This window comes from Eumetopias jubatus, unplaced genomic scaffold (genome assembly GCF_037043125.1).
Source record: "Eumetopias jubatus isolate StellerSeaLion01/CBP00866 unplaced genomic scaffold, mEumJub1_p1.0 scaffold_1, whole genome shotgun sequence".
Lineage (NCBI taxonomy): Eukaryota > Metazoa > Chordata > Mammalia > Carnivora > Otariidae > Eumetopias > Eumetopias jubatus.
This window is the reverse complement of record NW_028274807.1, coordinates 188,114,045-188,134,320: the sequence shown is the minus strand read 5'-3', so window position 1 is coordinate 188,134,320 and position 20,276 is coordinate 188,114,045. Positions and strand designations below refer to the sequence as shown.

At 42.7% G+C, this 20,276-nt stretch overlaps 1 protein-coding gene across 15 annotated transcripts in view; it reads right to left on the bottom strand.

Moving 5' to 3' along the window:
• Positions 1-13,210: 13,210 nt before the first annotated feature.
• CADPS (calcium dependent secretion activator) overlaps positions 13,211-20,276 on the bottom strand; it is a 470,398-nt gene continuing 463,332 nt past the window's right edge. For all 15 annotated transcript variants that reach the window (XM_088021921.1, XM_088021929.1, XM_088021901.1 and 12 more), the window contains 2 exons: positions 16,737-16,841; positions 13,211-13,390 (listed from right to left, as the gene is read on the bottom strand). In XM_088021921.1, the coding sequence (XP_087878047.1) occupies positions 13,211-13,390; positions 16,737-16,841 (285 nt within the window). The remainder of the gene's footprint in view (positions 13,391-16,736; positions 16,842-20,276) is intronic.

Genomic DNA, 20,276 nt, shown 5'->3' with positions numbered 1-20,276 from the left:
AATTTTGCCGACAGCATCCCCGTGGTGTTGGCAATTTAAAAAACTCACTTCTTAAGATGCTGCCCTTCTTTCTGCCACTCCTTCTTGAACATTCCTTTGAGAGCACATTTTTGCTGTTTAAACCCCCTGGCCTGTGACCTCCTGGTAGGCAGGGGCCTCTCTTGTTCGCCTTTGGTCTCTGCCTCACAGCCACCAGCAGACAACAGGCACACTTGGTTTGTTAGATGAATCAAATGACTGGAAGAATTATGCTCTCTTTTCTTTATGTCTCTGCCATGTACACCCTTGAATTCACCTTGCAGCACTGCATTTTGTACTACGTGTATTTCTTTTCCACATGTGGTTAGTGTCTAAGGACAGGACCAGCCCCATGTTGGTTTACAAATACAGAGTTTCTCCCCACTGCCCTGCAGTGAGGCTCAGCACAGATCAAGATTCTTAGTTCCTGACTAGTTCAGAGGCAGACTGACTTCCCATCCTCTGTGGTTCTGGAATGTATGCTGGTGCTTTTAGTCTCCTTACTCATGTTTTTAAAAATGTCTAGTTTTTAACGAAAGGGAGGCTTCCCAGACTTTTCCTTGGGTATTGGGAAGATATTTATTTTAATTCCAGAATAAAGATTTCCTTTAGATCTTATTCTCTCTCCCACCCACACCTCCATAGGTTCCTTGGGGGTGGGAGTGGAGGTGGTACAAATTTATGTACGAGAGAAACTTAACATTCTATAAATAAGAGCTTGCTTGGGGAATGAAAGAAGAGCCATAGCAAGTAAATCTCTATCCCTCTTGTTAAATTGGAGCATATGCTTATTTAACATAGTTCAGAATAGGAGTATTATCTTTTGATGTATGTTTGCAGGTTAGATCAAGTTTTCACCTAGAGAACATAAAGGAGTAAGTAAATTAATATTGATCACCTAGGAGGTAATTGGTAGACCCGACTTCTGTGTTTCCTGACTCATTGACTTTTTGGATGCAACAGTAATAATTGTGACCACTTACTGAGTTGCAACAATATAATATAGTACACTATCTACAATATAGTGGAAATCAAGTCTCCCTTCGGCTAAATCTAGTCTTTTTCCCCAGGGGGCAACCAGGCTTACTGATATCTATGTGCCAGGTGCTGTGAGCCTAGCAGGTTTTGTTTTTTTTTTAGATTTTATTTATTTATTTGTCAGAGAGAGAGAGCACAAGCAGGCAGAGCGGCAGGCAGAGGGAGAAGCAGGCTCCCTGCTGAGTGGGGAGCCCGATGTGGGACTCGAACCCAGGACCCTGGGATCATGAGCTGAGCCGAAGGCAGATGCTTAACCAACTGAGCCACCCAGGCACCCCAAGCCTAGCAGTTTTTAACAATTGTTATCATTGTATCACCGGTGGGAGCCTATAAAGTAGGGGGACTGTTTGTCCCCATCTTCAGGTGAAGTAAACCAGGCGTGGTGGGTATCAGTGATTAGTCTAAGGCCACGTGTTTAGTTGAGTGGCAGAAGCAAAACTCCTCGCTAGCCAGAGTGGGACCCCAGACTTCTTACTCTTAGCCATGATCTCACTTTATGTAGGAACACAAAAATATGACATATTAATATCTTCAAGCAGTAAACTGTCGACTACCATTTGTTGAATTGTTTGGGCCAGTTGGTGGTTTGACTTTCTTTCAAGAAATTAAAAGTACATAGCTTACATGGCTTGTATGAAAAAGGATAGGATACTGTGAACATTTTATAGGTAGGAGAATTAAGAAGAGAGACAATGCGGGGCGCCTGGCTGGCTCAATTAGTAGAACATATGACTCGATCTCAGGGTGCTGAATTTGAGCCCCACCTTGGGTGTAGAGTTTCCTTAAAAAAATAAATAAAACCTTAGTCTCTATAACAAATTTAAAAGAAAAAAGAAGAGAGATAATGGGTAAAGCAAGAAATGGGTTGGGGAAATGAAAGATGGAGAGCTCTGGCAGAGGTTCCCAACCTTTCTGTGTGTGGGGGGGGCAGTGGGTAGTGGCAAACATACACCACAGACCCCATTCAGAGTCTGGTAAGCTTGTGGACCCCATCTCCAAATAATGATTTAAAATGCATAAGATAAAATATGTGCAATTCCAAAGGAGACCATTCATATTGATATACCATTATCAAAATCTTTTTCAAAAAGTGTGATATAGTGATATATGTGTTTTTTCTTAATGCATTAAATAAGATCAGTGGCAGATATAATACCTAAGGTAATTTAGAAGTACAGATGAGTATAAGTGATCTCTTGAGATATTGCAACAAGTTGAACATGATATGAAAATTTCTAAGATTTCTGTTGGTGAAACAGTCACAGATACTGCAGATGCTACTGTGGTTTGCTACCTTCTTCCCTACCCCCCACCCCTTCAAGTTCACAGACCTTCTGAGTTCTAGACGAACACTCCAGGTTAAGATTCTCTCCCTGGTAAGAGGACCTGCACAGAAGAAAGAGGGTAATAGTTAACCTTTCATCCTGTGCCTGCTACTAGAACTATACTTTAATCCAGATTCTTCTTGTCCAGATGCTGCTCTATTGGAACACTTTAAAAAGTAAATTTATTAAAAAAAAACCACTCCTTTAAAATATTTTTAGGGGCACCGGTTGGCTCAGTCAGTTAAGTGTCCAACTCTTGATTTTGGCTCAGGTCACGATCTCAGGGTTGTGAGATCAAGCCCCATGTCGGGTTCCACGCTGGGCATGGAGCCTGCTTAAGAATCTCTCTCTCCCTCTCCCTCTGTCCCTTCTTCTTCCTCTCTAAAATAAATGAATAAATAAATAAAAATTTAAAAAAATAACATACTTTTAAATTTGAGGGGCACCTGGCTGGCTCAGTCAGGAGAGCATGTGACTCTTGATCTCAGGGTCATGAGTTTGAAGGCCACGATGGGCATAGAGATTACTTAAAAATAAAGTATTTTTTTAAAAGATTTTATTTATTTATTTGACAGAGAGACACAGCGAGAGAGGGAACACAAGCAGGGGGAGTGGGAGAGGGAGAAGCAGGCTTCCTGCCGAGCAGGGAGCCCCATGCGGGGCTTGATCCCAGGACCCCTGAGCTGAAGGCAGACACTTAACGACTGAGCCACCCAGGTGCCCCCAAAATAAGTATTTTTAATTTGAAAAAAGTAATAAATACACACTGTTAAAATAATCAAACAACATAAAACACTATGTGCTGAAAAACATGTCTCCTTTCCATCCAAAGTCGGCTGTCCCCTTCCCCAGCGGTAACCACTGTTCCCAGTTTCTTCTGAAGCCCTCCTGTATTGATCACTGCTCTTGGTCACCAGCAAGAGAAACTGATGTCAGAAGAGGAGCTGATGAATTGCTCAGAGCGAGCTGGGGAAACAGGCTCAGTGAGGAGCCAAGGGACACGGGAAGTGAGGCACAGCCAGGAAAAGGCACAGGGACGGCTCTGTGTGGGCTGCACCTGCTTCTGGGTCCACCGCCCCGTCATCGGGCACCCAGGACTGTCCTGCATCCAGCCTGGGAGTCCTCTAGTGCTGCCAGGCCTCCTCAAGAGCCAAAGTTCTGAGCTAGAGCATCGTTAGCCACATACCAGCAATCAGGGGCACGCAGAGGGAATATTCTTTCCCCTTCAACCTTCCATGGAGTTTTGGATTTGGGGTCTGGGAGGCCAAAATGACAAATGTCCATTTACTCTCTTGAAAATATGTGTATATATAAATACACATACACACATATGGATAGATTTGCTTATTACTTTTTAAGTCTTTTATTTTTACTTTTTAAAAGATTTATTTATTTATGGGGGGGATGGACAGAGGGAGAGGGAGAGAGAGAGAATCTTAAGCAGACTCTGTGCTGAGCGTGGAGCCCGACGCGGGGCTCGACCTCATGCCCTTGAGATCATGACCTGAGGCGAAACCAAGAGTTGGATGCTTAACGACTGCACCAGGTGCTCTGATTTTTTAATTCTTTCAAGGGCTGGTCTGCCCATGAATTTTTTTTAAAAAGACCAAAGTATATATCTTGGACATTCTGCAGTATCAGCACATATACACATACTTTCCTCTACCTATCAATACAGGGAACAAACTGATGGTTCCCAGAGGGGAGGGGTGGGGGATGGGCAGCGTGCTTCCATTACGAAGTGAAGAAGTCACAGGGATGAAAGGTACAGCAGAGGGAATATAGCCAGTGGTGGTGCAACAGCACTGTGGTGACGGATGGGAGCTACACTGTGGCCAGCAGGGCAGGAGGTGGAGAGCAGCTGAATCACTACGTTGCACACCTGAAACTAATGTAACATTGTGTGTCCACTCTACTCAAGTAAAAATAAAATAAACCTGTGCAATGACAGTGACTATTACAGGAAAAACAAACAAACCCTACTTTATTCTTTTTCCTGGTTCCATTGTATTCCATCACAGTAAAGGCTAAGAATTTATTTCACTGCTCATGAGAGGCTTCCAAGTCTAGCCTGGTGAGGCCGTGGTCCTGGCATGAGAAATGGGCTTTCTGTCTTGCGGTCCTCAGGCCAACACTGACTCCAGTCTCTGGTCTGGGGTGCAGAAGGCTGATTTTGTAGCAGACTATGTTGGTGTCCTGCCCACTCTCCCTAGTCCTTAGCACTTCCTCCCACACAGGCGTGATTTCCCACCACCTTTCTTGCATTTATTTGCCGGAGGGCTTTCTGGGATGACCAGGGTTTTCTTTGTCCGCCTGCCCTGCATGTCTGAAGGGCTGGAGAAATACCCTTTCCTAGCCTCATCTCCCGGCTGTCCTCGGCCAACGGCAAGAAGGGTCAGGGCTGTCAGCCCTCCGCTAGCTCTCACACCCCTCCCGGGGGGTAACACTGACATGTCTGTTCTGCAGGGGGCTCCCGGACTTCTCCAGGCCGATCGAACTCCAGCTCCCCTCAGTGGCTGACATCTCCCAGTCTCCCTTCCCCATCCTGGCTAGTAGTGTTTCCTGGGATCACCTCCCAAGTAAACCATTGCACTTGAATCCTTGTCTCAGGGTCTGTTTCTAGGGAAACCCAAATGAAAGCAGCGATGTTGAAGAAGGGGAGACAGGAAGAGAAATTCATTTGCTCATTCATTAATTCCTTCAATCATTATTTACTAAGGTCCACAGTCAGAGGAAAGTGGAGAATGCGAATAAATGTAGACAAGAGGGACAAATTCTTCCTTTCCAAGGCACAGAAGCAAATGGTAAAACAAGTGGGCAGTAAGCATACCTTGTTGAATGCACAGCCGTCCAATCCCCAGCTGATCGGGAGTGGTTCCGGCGGGAAGAGTGCACCAGAAACAGGGAATAACAGGACCCAGCTTCTCAAGGGCGCTGACCTGGCCATACCTGTCATCTGTTCAGAGCCTGAAACATGTGGCAAGCTCTTAAGAGCTTCAGAAATTAACAGTAAAATCTTAGCTAACATTTATTGAGCACTTAGCATATATGCTGTTTTTTTAGTACTTTGCATGTATTAAAACATTTAATCTTGATGGTAACCCAGTGAGCTTAAAGCCATAGGTAAGGCTTAGGGGATTCTTCTGGTTATTCGTATTTTACAGTTGGGAAAACTGAGGCCTAGGGCAATTGCCCAAGGTTACATGGCTAATGATTACCACCAATCATCTGAAATCTGGACCGCGTTCAGCCTGACTCTAGAACCTGTGCTTTTTTTTTTTTCCCTTGACTATATTTTATTATTTCCTTGCTCTTGAGGTTATTTACATCTATTGCATCAAATCAGTCCACAGCACGTCTTTTGGAAAGCTCAAGGGGCCACTGAGTCATCCTTCCCCCTGACGGCAGGCATTGTTACACAGAGCCCATGCCCGTCTTCTCCTGGGAGGCCCCTTCACTTTGACCCTGAAAAGCTCCAACATCAAGCACCTTCCCACTGATGGGGGAAAGGGGTCCCCTCAGAGTGCACAGTGCAGGGGGGCACCGGATGGTCTGCCTTCTCCAGGTGTGAGGGGAGGGGGGTGCCCAAGTCTCCTGTAGAGGCTTGGCCAGCCTCAGCCACCCTAGCTGGAAACCTTCTGTGTGGAGGGGACCGGAGCCCGTGCTCCTGAGCTTCCACTTTCTATTCCGTCCTGCTATCTCTGCAGCCCCAGCTTTCACCTTTAACATTTACCTAGAGTGGTTTGAGCCCCCATCCTTTGTCCTAACAGAATCTCTGTCCCTCCCCACCTCAGGATTACCTTTCTTTTAAGTATCGGGGAGAAACGGGCACTTCTTACATATCCACTCCTGAGTCAGTCCCTGGTTCTGCCCCTGCGCTCAGGTCACTGTGTGGAAGGCTCTTCTCTGGGACAGGCACCCCCTTTTCCTTGCATTCTCCACGGGAATATGACCCCAAGGCTGTGTGCATAGCAGCCTCATTACAGAAGTAGATGGTGGTGACAGAGGGTAGGTGCAATTTGAGTTTGTTTACTTACGGCAGAAGGATGAAATCCAATTTCAGAGATGTTAAAAGTGAAAAAAAATTGAGAATCACTGAAATGATATCAGAATCGCAGACTAAGAGGTGAACAAGAAATGGATCAGAGATGGTTTTACTTGCTGTCAATGCAGAAAGAAACCCATGCCCTTGATTTGGAAAATCACTAGTCTAATTAATCTGCCAAGAATCATTTTATCATAACTATTCTCTGAGTTTTACAGGGAAAGAGTTCTCCTCATCCTGGCAAAAATCATTTCATGGGAGTTCAGCTTTCGGTATCACAAAAGTAGAGATTGGCGTTTCACTGAAGTGGCCTCTGCAAAGTTTGACTTTCCAAATACATTGTGACGTCATTACCCTCCATAGGCTCTGGAATTTGGAGTCAATAATCTTTATGTTTGACTTTTTTGCAGGGTACTTTGTGCTCAAAATGGAAGTAATAGCACCGAGGAGTGCTGTGGAGAAATTTGTTGTGTTCACAGCCCTACACTGGGAGGTGGGGCGGCGGCGGGGGGCGGGGGGTTGGTTAGGGTTCAGCCGCCCTGTTTATTATAACATAGTGACAGGAGAATTTGAAGCCTCGTCACAGCTTCCATGTAAACTGTAGTTGTCTTTGCATCAAATACCACCCATATTTGCCTTCTCATGTTGCCCCTGATTTCCTTTTAAGTATATCCCCAAATTTCCAACACTTTCTCTGAAATCCTTACTGTTTTCCATTACATTTCCTGCTTAGCTATTTCAGCAAAGCCTTGTTTATTCTTTGCAATTGTATTCACCACCCAGGAAACAAGCCAACTCGTTTCTGATGGACAGGGAAATATGCCAACTTAACCATCTTTACAATTGCTTTGTGCCATTGCACCAGCAATACTTAGGAGAGAAAAACATTTATTTGCGTACTTTTGGCTTATTGTTTCCTTTGCATTCTAGTTATTTTGTGGTTGGTGTATTAACTGTGATGACTTTATCCCTCTGTTCACTGGTGGCTGGGATGAATTTGTTGTGCAGTGTTTTTCTCTGACCTGAGGCTTGCCGTCCACAGGGTAGAGGGCTCGCTGGCAGATTGCGCCTTCCCGGCCCTCTCCTTGTTTTGCTTACTTACAACAAATGCAGATTTACAACTTTAGATGAAATGCATGGTTTCAGAAGTAGGAAAACAGATGATACTTTTCGTATTCAGATGAAGAAGCAAAACAACCTTGAATAAAAGATGAATCCTGATTTTTAAAAATTTGTTTACCAAGAATTGCACAATCGTGCATAATTTGATTTACTTCAGATTGGTTAATCATGTACTGATAAAAACTGGCCACAAAGAACATGCTTATTTTGGATTTTAAAATTTAAAGAAAATGAATATGTTGACATTTGTGCAGGAACAATAATGATATCACCCTCGTTGGTTTATTTCCTAGAATTCCTACAGAACCCCAAATTTATGACATCAGGACTTCATGCCTGTGCTTAGAAGTTCAGGTCATGTTAGTGGGGAGGTAGATGGCTTTAGGAAAGCCATTGAGATTCTTCGCCTTATTCATTCTTCCTTTATAGACAGTATGTTGTAATTCATTTAGTTCATGTTTTCTTGTTCATGATCATGCCCACGTGTGCCTCTCTGATGCCCACCATTCAATTTGGCCAACACTTACTGAATGCCTACCGAATCCCAGGCACCAGACCGGCACACACAAATGGATACAGTCCCTGACTTCGAGAAGTTGGCAGTCTAGCGGAGAGAAAGACACATCAACAGATCATTATAATACAGTTCAGTTCGACGGGGATTCGATTTGGGGTGTTTCAGAAATTCTTCACTTTTTTCAGTCTCTTGGGTCACTTCCACAGATGGCTCATTTCCTCCATTATGTTTTGTCCATCCTCATTTTACCCTGGATTTTCCTTTTGCCCAAGTTTGCTCTTGATTCTCCTTTGACCAGACCACCTCCTTAAAGACAGCACAATCATTAAAAGTAATACAGAAAATCTCTACATGCAGAGACAAAAATTATCCTATACTGATAAATGAAAAATGTGATTTGCCTTAGTATGCTCAGGATGAATCCCACTTGTGAAAATATATTTTAAAAATATATAAATATATAAAATATATAAATATATCCAATTGGATATTGGATATGATTTGAACATATTTGGAAGAATATATGCCCATCTGTTAGCAATGGCTACTTTGGGGAAATGGGTTGGGGAAGGAAGAGGCTTCAACTTTTTGTTTCATAGAATTCTACTTTATTTGATTTTTTTTAACTTAAAAAACTTCTTTAAATATTTTGAAAAAAATAAAAATACTGCTTAGTTCTCTGTTATTTAGCCCAACAAACCCAAGCTAAACTAAACTACATGTCCTTTTTTGAAACCTTAATCCACTCTTTCCATCTTAATCTCTCCAAACCCCCCCAGGAAGCCAGGCTCCCCTAACACTCTGAGCATATTCATTAATATCTTGCATCACATGTATTCGTTGAGTGTTCACTATGTGTGCTGGGAATTTATCAGAGAAGAAGAGAGCTTTGACCAAGCGGCACATTCCCCTCACCTCCCGCTGCTTTGGTCCGTGTCTTTTCGTGTCCTCCCTATGTGCTCTTCAAGGCCCACCTCCTCCAGGAAGTCTTCCCTTTCTTCTCCCTCCTCTGCATCTGTATGTGGTCTATATGAAGCTTTTGAAGATTCATATCACCTAAAGGCTCTAGGAGAATAGTCACCAGATCATCTACATCTCTGTATGTTCAGTCTTTATTAATCATATATTCAGTGAACACAGTAAGGTTAGAGTAGGGAAGCTGGCACAGACCACAGCCTCGTGAAGTGGAGAGAAGCTGCATGAAACAGGTAATGATGCAAAGAACCCCTTCGTGAAGAGTGTGACAAATTAACTACGAAGGGGAAGTAGAGAGTGTTAGGAGAATATGTACCAGGGACATGAATGCTGAACTGAGGGTGGGGTTTGGAAGGCTTCTCCGGCGAAGCCAAATTTAGCTGGGATTTGAAGGGCAAGATGAGGTGTTGGAGGGAGGCCCCCAAGAGGGCAGAACGGTGGTGCACAGGAGGAAGTGAACGTTGGCAGGGGTAGCTGAAACGCGGGGAGCCAGAGGGGCAGAGTTAACAGAGGAGGCTGAAGGGGCAGGTGAGGGTCAGATGGTGCATGGCCATGCATGGCACCTTAGTAAATCTGGGCTTCATTCCATGACCAAGGGGAGCCACTGGATGCTTTTAACTGGAGAACGGACAAAATTGCACTTGCCTTTTAGAAAAGTCTCCATGGCTGATGAAGGGGGATGCACTAGAGAGAGCCTGGGTGTTTCTAGCAGTGCCTGGCCAGTATGTACTCAACGATTTGTGGGCTGACTGATAATACAGTGAGTGCTTTTCCAGCAGGTTCACATTTCTCTCTACATTGCCATGTCTCACCATCCATCTGGCACTTTTTCCTATGGCCTCTTCCCTACCAGTCCTTCAAAGAACTCTGGAATTTTCCTCTTTTGAAAAAAGGAAAAAAAGACTTAAACCAGCACTTCACAAGAGAGGCTAACCAAACTGCCAATACACATGTGTAGAGGCAATCAACTCTATTTTTGTAATCAGTGAACTATAGTTATAACCCACGACACCACATACCAGAATGATGGAAATTTAAAAGAGTGACAATAACTGGTACATTAAGGGACTCTTGATGCTCTGCTGGTGAGATTAGTATGTAGTTCACCCTCTGGAGAAAACTGGCAGTATTTACTAAACAATGAACATAACTTCACCCTATGACACAGAAATTGGACTGAAAGATATGCACAAAGAAATTCATGGCAGCATTACTCATAATAGCCCCAAACTCAATACAACGTGTGAACATGGATGAATCGTGGCATATTCATCCTATAGAGCATTGGAAAGAAATGAACTACAGCTACACCAACAATATAATGTAGAGCAAAAAGAAACCAGACTTGGAAGAATATATACTGTGATTCTAATTACATAAGGGTTTTAATTCAGGATCGTGGTTACCTGTGTCGACTGAGGGAGGGGGTAGAGACTGGGAAGGGCCAGGAGCATGGGTGTGTCTGCAGGTGTTCATTATGTTCTCTTTCTTGACCTGACAGTTGTCCCAAGAGTATGTTCACTTTGTTCAGCTCCAATCATTGACCTGTGTGCTTAGGATTTGTGCACTCTTCTGTATGTATATTGCATTTTAACAATAAATAAATAATATTCTGTCCCAAAGAAGTGAAAAAAGAGCTCAAGATACCAAAGTGGTCTTCTCGGCTTTGAATTTGTTGCAAGGGTAACTTCGGACTTGAAAACTTGGTGAGTTCTTTCTCTCTGATCTCGTCTGCTATCATTGCCTTCTGCCCAGCCTTTCCTCCAGGGATGCTAGCTGAGGGATGCTGTTCACCAGGACCCTCAGTGCTGGGCTGGGCTGTGCTGACTTCTTTTGGAGGATTTTTGTTTGTTTTAATCCTGGTTTGGATGGCACAGTCTTTTCAGACTTGCTTCTCTTCATGTCTTTTGGATCACGCCCTTTGGTTATTTCTCTAAGTCACTCACTTAGCTCTCCTCCAGGGCTCCTGGGCATTTTCTTCCTCTTTCCAACTATATGATACACTGGGCAGACACTCTCTCTTTACTTTGCACATTTTTGAATTATTCACAATTGTGGAAAAAACTACGTTTTAGCTTTGCAACTAAAAATGTAATACAGCTATATTTTTAAAAATTCTGGCTCTGCCACATTGACTTATCTTGAAGCCATTGCGCAAAGCTTTTTCACACCTGAATGATATACCCCCACCATTTATGTATTACCCATTCTATGCTAGTGTCTCTGGATTAGTGTTTCCGTATGGAGTTGTGTAACCACAGAGCAAGTACCCTTAACCTTCCTGACCTCAATTTGTTTGTTTATAATGTGGATAATAACAGTCCTCTTCCCTTGTGGTGGTTGTGAGATTTGAACGAGGTATTACATACAGACCGCTTGGTACAGAATAGTTGCTCAATAAACGGGAATTATCCTTGTAATCCTACTAAGGACAGGAAGTACTGTTGACTTGTACCTGCAGACCTCAAGGATTAAAGAGGATGTACTATTCTGAGGGGTTGATTGGTAGAGAACAACTGGTCTACCTGGTCCTACAGATGAATTTGTCTCTTCCCTAAAACCTCAGGCAGCACCAAGGCAAGGTCAGTTTGGTTTGGTGACAGACGCAAATAAAACAGGTAAGGCTGCAAAATGTTGGATTTGTTTCACACCTGGGTGACTATTTTGCCGACAAGAAATGGGGAGCAAGAAGAGTGCTCCATATCTTAGAGAATCTTGTAAGATGCTTTAACAAATATATAAGAATCATATATAATTGGCACACGCTTTGTTTGAATGCAAACACTGCTGTTAAAGTAGTGCTTAAAAACAGTTTGTTGGCCTTCTTTTCGTACAGGAGAAACATTCCTCTCGTTTACACTACTCTCTTGCTTAGCAGACCCTTATTTATCCTATAATGCAAGCGTAATCTGCCCAACATGTCCAAATGCCCACAGTTCTGATTTAGCAGAGTCTGAATTAGTAGGACTTTTTGCTGTTTCTTGTGAAGACGAGTATTTGAAAACTACCTCTCCAACAGTTTCAGGGACATGACCTCTTTGTTGCTCTTACCCTCCTCTGCCACTTTGTGTGTGTTTCAGTTCTGGCTTTCAAAAGAGACAGAGGAAAAAAGACTTGGAAGTATATTCTTAGGACATTTGAATAGTTATTTATTGAGAAGCCACAGTTTTCCACACTTTCATAACTGTAGGCTTTATATAAGGCAAAAGCAAGATGGATCCACTACTTTACACAGAAAGAAATAGCTCTGCAGAGGACCCCAGGGGTCATGCAGTTACAGATCAAAATGCAATGTACATAACAGATATAAAAAACTGTGGAACAAAATAATTTAAATTATGGTTACAATCTACTGAAGGAAATACCCATATCTTATTATAAACACACTTAGAGTCTAGGGTGGTAATTTAAATATTCAGGTTTTTTACATACACGGTTATTGAAACATAAAAGCAAAATGTAACATTTAATAGGATAAACTTTGACAGAAGACAGTTGCTCTGAACTGTGCTTGGTGTTAACTCATGATAGGATCACCCTTGCCGTGGCAAATGAGAGGATCAATCCATTGGTATGTAGCCATCCTTTTCTGGCTAACTATGCGGATCGATGGAAGGATGAGTTAACAAGGAAACCGGGGGTTCATTTTTCATTTCAGGGGAACACAAAGAACCAAAAGTTGGTTGCCGGAGCCTTGCCTTTTGTTTTCCAAAAAAACAAAGCAGATCTATGTGTCTTAATTAAATTAATTCATTGTACTCATTTAAATAACTGGCATCCACGTAATGTGAAACAAAGAAGTGAAATACTTGGTATACCTGCCCTCACATCCATTTACTGTCAATGCAGACACAGGACATTAATGAAGCATCATTTAACTCTGCTGAGAACAGGAACACACCTAGCAGTTGGACTATGTATTTTCCATGAACGGTATTTAAAGAATGGTGCTCCATATTGCTTGTAAACATACAGACATGGAATCAGGAAATCAGTGGGATTGAAGTCATTTGCTAATCTTGGAACCACATAGCTAAAATGGCAATTGTACTGGTAAACATTTCATGAGCATGGTAGTTGACAGAAAATTCCCTAGTGGGGTTAACTAACAGACTAAGGACATGCATTGATTACAGGACTTTGTCCTAGAGGACTCCGGGCCCTAGCATTCTAGTCGTCTTCCTCGTCTTCCTCATCGCTGTCCTTCATGCTGATCCCCTGTAGGCCCCCACCCTCGCTCACTGATGCCGTGGCTTCTTCCACAGTGAGCCGGTTCCGGATGGTTTCGTACGTCTTGCTGTTTAAGGTCGAGTCCAGGACCCCTTGCAATCGGAAATCTCTATAGGTTTTCTAAGGAGGGAAAAGATCAGTGATAAGAGATCTCATCTCCATGAAAGGAGGGAAAGGACACAAGGCACTTGTGGGTGTGAGAACACTGACCTTCGGCTAAGTAACTCACTCTATGCATTGTCAAATGAAAAGCCACTGTGCTCAGGTTTCACTGGTACTGAAAACTGAGATTCGCCGAATGACAGAGAATGAGAAATTGTGGCAGGATAAACTGTATTAGCTGAGACAAAGCAAAGAACATAAGCTTGTGTTTATTCAGTTCCATAAAGGGAAATGTTCCATGATTGTTTTGATTCTCTCTCTCTCTCTCTCTCTCTCTCTCTCTGTCTCTCTCTGTTTTCTTTTGGTCAGGTTCTTTCTCTTAGGTTAGTATAATACAATATGATAGACTGTGTAAGGGGCCATAACACATAAATAATGGATCAACTGATTATGGTATTTTGCCATTTCCTTTGCAGTCTGGTCTTTAATATTTCTGAGGCTTGTAACTGCATATCTCTCTGTCTCATTCACAAGATAGACATATGTATGTTGGTATATGAAACCTAGTACGGGCAGCAATAATTATGGGGAAGATGGAGTGCTAATGCCTCATCAATATGTCGCAGACATGTGATTCATTTCTTATCTCCCTGGGAAAGAAGTGTATCTATTCTGTTCACAACTTCATGGTCTTGGGGAAGAAATTTGGCTCTTTTTCAAGAACAATGGCTTGGTATTACTGTACCACAAATTCTTTCTTTGTTCCTTCAGGCGATTTCTCTCGGATTTCCTGAGGTATCCCAGGGACTGTTTTGTTTTCGTTCCCCGCCCCCCCCCCCCGAAATCCCTTAGCGTTAATTGAACATGACCAGAAGCATCTGGCTGTTGTCTACTTCTTAACATTTTTTTGGAAAAAGGTCTCTAACAACTTTTCTCATCACACTGCATGTCATTTCAGCTACTGATTCGGCCGTGTGTTTCTTCTATTGATGTGGGACACTTGCCAAAGGGGCACGAGAAGGAGTGTTAACATACTTCAGTGTATTCCCATTGGGACTTCCATTTCTTGTTGCCCATCTAAAGCAATCATAGTATCAACAATCACAATGTCAACCCCTCTTGAAGGTCACATGTTGTAACGACTGCAGAATTAACTAGTGAATGCAGTCTGGCCCAGTGAAGTCCAATAATATCAGATTATGGATATGATGACCCTTTCTACCTGTTGTCCCAGCATGATTAATCACGGCACCTTCTTTCCTTTGTAAAAGTAATCTGATTTCGGCATACGTTAATAGGTCCTCCTAATTATGGATCAAACTGCAAGGTTCTCCGAGGTAGCTAGATGGCTACCTGACTTGTCTTCACCTTGATGGGAAAGGGTAGGAGGCTGAGTAAATTCTAGGCATGGTGTAGACCAGATATCCAGAAGATTAACTTGATTTTTTTTGTACTTTTCAAGCAGTTGTTCTGTTTACACTTAAGATAATATAATTGGTGCCAGAGTATGATGGGAAAAAGAAAGGTAGAAAGCACTTGAGTACTCTCCCCTTTATTCAAATTCCAGAGCAGCATTCCCCAACTCAACTTCTAAATGCCTGCAGACAGGGACCTTATCTAGTCATTTTAAAATTCTCCATCTTGTATTATATGGGAAGGGGCTCAACTAATATTTATCCAGTGTGGGACGAGTGAATAAATGCTTGCTGAAGAATGAATGAATGAATGAATGGAGGAATGAAGGGAATGGATGTGGAGGCAGGAAAGAAAGCCAACTGTCTTTGGAAGTTTGCCTTGGGGAAGGAGACCTCTGGTTAATGTGCTTGGTGAAGAGGTGGTGCATTCTGCTTCATACCTGTGTGTTGTGACACTAGTTAGGCTGAGCCAATCTCTGGCAAAAGTGAAGGGAGTTCTTTTGCCAGTGACATTTCTGTCCCTTCTCTGTGGTTCATGTCTGTGTTTTTTTGGCAGAAGGCTAAGAATAAACTTTCTCTCAGACTTACATTTTTTTCCTTAATGAAATATTGCTAGTTCCAATATTCCCAACATAGATCTAGAGATAGCAGTAATGGGAAGATACATATTTTAAAATCTTAAAAATTAAGGTCTTCTTTTAATGTCCACCCAGTAAGTGTCAAACAAACAAACAAACAAATCCCCCCAAAGAAGAGTATTTATACCCAGGAAATGGAATTGAAGTGGTCAGGCAATGGCTAGTGAGCTTGCCTTAAGGAACTGAAATTTAAAAAATATGAAATTAGGCTGGGTCTATGGCCCTAGTGCATACATTTCTTTTTTAAGAGCTGTAATACACGGCTGTCTGTAACCTTCCCTGGGCAGACGCTTTGTGAGATCAAATGCAGATGATAATAATTCTCTTTAATTACACTCAACAGAACAGTAATTGGTTTTAAGTCAGCACTGGGGTAGAGGAGTACCTTCAGTGAAATGGTGCTAATCCTAAAGAGACTAAGAAATGGGGTAGGGGCGGGGGGGGGATGGAGGGGGTAGGGAGCAGAAAGGGGGCGGAGAGGGGGGACTTCCGGCAAATGGTTAAGAAATAGAAATTCAGCTACGTTTTATTGTTAAAATATCTTTAAAGACACTTTCTGCTTCGAATGATATTTCTGCATCACGAATGTTTTAAAACCCTCTATGGTGAAGCATCAAATGGAAACTGAAATGATCAAAAACGTATTTACCCCCTTCCGTGATCTTATTATTTCATGTAAACCACTGAGATTTCACGCTGAAATAATTATCATTAGTCCAAGGCACACACACAAGAACAGGGAAAAAAGCTACTTTCAGGGTATGTTATCTCACCTTTGTGATCCTTTCCATTTGATTGTATACATGCATTGTAAGAGAAACTACTTCAATTAACTATGAGAACAATATTGATTTGCATCCTGATAATGATCACAGGACATATTTAGAAATAGCTGGAGGTAAATATTTCTATTACATTAATTGTGGCAAAATTTTATTTCATTAAACCATAAATGAAATTGGTAATTATGTGATTAGCATAATGGTACCCAAACCAGCTTCTGAAAGTCTAATGCACAGGGCACGAAGGCCCCTGCAGTATTTTTGCATGACAGATACATAAAGTATTTTTCCGGCCTGGATAAAATATCAAATTCCTTTTTGTTAATTTTTCCTTTGATGTCTGAGTAATGAATTAACCACGCATCCCGAAGTGATTGCATAGGTTTTTCTTGCACAAGATGCTGCTTTAGAAATCATCTTGTTTTATATGTAAACCAATATTCTTTGTGTTAAGGAAGTTCTGCAGCCGGACAGTGAAATGTATTTCAGTGAGCTATGTGCAAAGAAGAATAATTATTTTTTCTTTTACCTTTACCATCCTAATTAGTGTTTTCAACTGATAAATGTGAAGCTGTAAGTCCATCCGGTCCGTCAACCAGGTGCAGATCACGTTCATGGAGCTGTTGTACCATTGCTGAAAAAAGAGACAAAAGTTCTCCAGCCAACACATCACGGAGCATTTGCAGAGGAGAGAGGGAACAGGCCATATTTGAGCACCTGCTCTGTTCCGAGGAGAGACTAAGTGGTTAAAAGAGAATTTGAGAGCAGAGACAAATCGTGAACAAAATCACAAGGTACCCGATCAGCCTAAAAAGAGATGGGTTTGGACTTTGAATCTAAGACAGAACTCTTCCACGATCGACATCTCCTACACGATCAATTCATATAGACCATTTTTGCTCTTCTGATTCTCCTTTTTGTTGGTTAATTTTACTCCATTGAGATTCAAGTCATTGCATATTTCTTAATGCCACTATTTCAGATGCCCAGGGAGATGGGGGTTTCTCCACGGAACAAACTGATGTCAGTTTGCTACTTACCTTTTGAAAAATCCAGACCCTGTCTGTGGAGAACAATGCTGGGATTTGGGCTGAGAGCCTTATGAATTGATGGTGAAGTGTACCTTCATGTACCCTGCTGGGCACTGGGATGGAGACAAGGAAGAAGGTTTCTCTTTAAGGGCCAAATCACACTCTGGGCAGCTTCTGTGCCCTTACATTGGCTGTGCAATCTGTTTTAATCTTAACACCAAAAAATTATGGAAGATGAGAGAAAAAAACCATCTACAAATGAGCTCATTTCAAGCTGTTGAAATCATACTTCCCCTTAAGGGGGTTAAATTTTGCTTCTTGTCTGTGAAAAATGCTTGAAGCTGTGTCACTTTAGACTGCCACCCCTGTGGTGCAGGAAGTCTCTGGTGCGGTATGATTTTGCAGTACTGCTCATATATTCATAAATCTCACTCGGAGACATATGAACAGTGTTAGGAAGTGTCAGTATGAAAAAAAAATCTAATCTTTTAAACTTCACCAGGTTTCATTACGCATTGCCGCTTTACCAAACAATTTACAAATAAAATGAAAAGGTGTGGATGGACCTATAGATTTATTTATGGGGCATCTATATGAACTGTGCACAGAAGAGATGTAAGAAAAAGAGAGTGGTTAGAGATTTGAGATGATGCACCCTCTCATGCTAATCAACACGCGTGCCCACGTGCGTGCGCGCACACATGCACACGCACACACATTGCGCACCAGTGGGGATTTGAAAAGCATAAATAAAAACATGTTTCTGATGGTAACTCCACCCTTTCTCACCTAAAGATCATCCAAAATCAGTTTATGCCTAACACTCACAGTTTTTCTGAAGCCTTGTTTCTGACTTAATTTCTTTAAAAAAAAATTAATTTGGGTTTTTTACTTGCAAGGTAGAACTGCCAAGTTTCACCTTGTAAGAAACGATACAGTCTCAGCCATGGCGTTCAGAAGCCCTCTTTGCAATCTTTCATTTCTAGGCTCCTTCCTCATCAGAGCCAATTGTGGCTCTCCTTGGAGCCCAGCCGCAAACAGAGACCACACTACCCCAATCAAGGCGGCATTGCAGCCTCACAGCCAACTTCTGCTCTTTTAAAGATCATGGAGGCGAAACTGTCAGTTTTAGGAACCTTCTGTCCCTCCCCAGGGAGCAGGCGGGGTGGGGGGTGGGGATTTTTTTCCCTGAGATTCACGGTTCACTCCATGTAGGAGGGGGTTTGCCCAGGTCAAGCTGCTTCAGGCATGGACAGGTTTTCCCCTCTAGGAGTGAGAACATTTTACTGAAACTTTTTTTGGGGGGTGGGGGAGTGATTATTGGGGAGTGTTTTTGGCACCTCCTGCCTTGGGATTCTGGAGCTTTTGCTGTCACTGCATCTGGGTTTGTGAAGACGGGGTCTGGGGACAGAAACACCACTGGGTCACTGGCATTCCTGCAGCCTTCCCTTACTTGCAGCAACTGGGGGCTCTCTTGTGTTCACCCCAGCCCTCAAATTCTGTTTTCTGGGCTTTATCTGACATACAGTAATATATTTCGAGAGTCACAAGCATCGGTACCCCCCCACCCCACCTCCTGGGGTTGGCAGGTGACCTGCAAAGAACGTGGGGACTTCCTGGCCAAACCTACAAACCCAGGGCCACATGACGGGTGCATCTCAGGGACACAAAAGAGGAATGTGGCACTCTGGCTTCTAGGCAGAGGTGGCATTTTGCTTTGGCTGTGACAACAGGCAAACCGGCGCTGGCTGATATCAGTGCCAGCAAGCCTTGTGCAACATGCCTTTTTCTCTTTGCTGAGAGATGTGCCACCTTTCGGGGGGAAAAAAAAATAACGACCCCCCCCACTTTGTATAAGTACTTCCTATTCTTGTAAAATGGCTTTTAGAGAGTAAAAAATAAAAACACAAATAAAAAGGTAGGATACTCTGAATCCTCTCTCTCTGCTGTGGAAAGGGTAGGGAGGTAGGCAATGCATATAGCAATGGATCAGTGTATCACGCTTGCCGATTCCCACCCCAGGAGAACAAGAAAGCCCTGGAACATCCATGCCTTTCCTCCTGGATCTCACATCTAGCAAAAGAAGTGTAAAAAATGTATGATGCCCCATTGGCTACGCATTTCAAGAGGCAAAAGGGAGTAAGTCACTTCTTTCCAAACCTTATGCTCAGTAGATGAAATTGGAGGCACACAGTGCTAACTTGGATGCGGCACAGCGCTAACTTGGTTTTCCAGAAAGGCGCTTAAAGGCATTTGGATGTCGGAGGAAGCAAGAGTCACTGCCTTCTAGAACTTTAAAATCTTAGAGGTGAAAAAGACCTTCCCTGTTATCCTTTGTAGAGAAGGGAACAAAGGCCCAGAGAGGTGAAGTGACTTGCCCAAGGTCACTACTCACGTAGCTGGTGAGTCCCCAGGTGGAGGTTCTTCAGGATTAGGCACTGCACTGAAATAGCTGATCATGGAATTAGTCCTCACTAGGCGGGGCACAAGAGCGTGCTGGTCCGGAGAGCTGAGTGTGTGCACCTCTTTCCAACTGCACGCTCAGGATATCGCATTGACAGCCAGAAATAGGCCTTAGTGGGAGTTTTTACACTGTGGAAACTGGCAAACGCCACAAACCAGGGCATTCTCCCTCCCAGAAAGCCAGTTGTTAAACATTTATCAGCACATTACTGGGTATCTGGGTTGTTCCTGCTTGTTCTCCTGTGGTGCTTATTATTCAGGTTTGTTTTATTTGAGATTGATGCTAACAAAGCAGATTTGTTAGGATTCTTCAAAACAGGAAATAAAACATTTTAAGGTCTCCCCATTTTGTTTTGTCTTGCCTTTTCCAGAAATATCCTAACACCTGGACACTAAGATTTCGATAAAATGCACTCTAAACCCTAGGATAAAAATTGTGAGCTGACAACATGGACTAAGTATTTAAGTATAATCGTGACTCCTTTGCTAGCCTCCCCTTTGTTCAGGTATATTAATTGAAAACTTCCTAAATAAAGTTACGTTAATCCTAAAAAAAAAGCACTAGAGAAATAAAA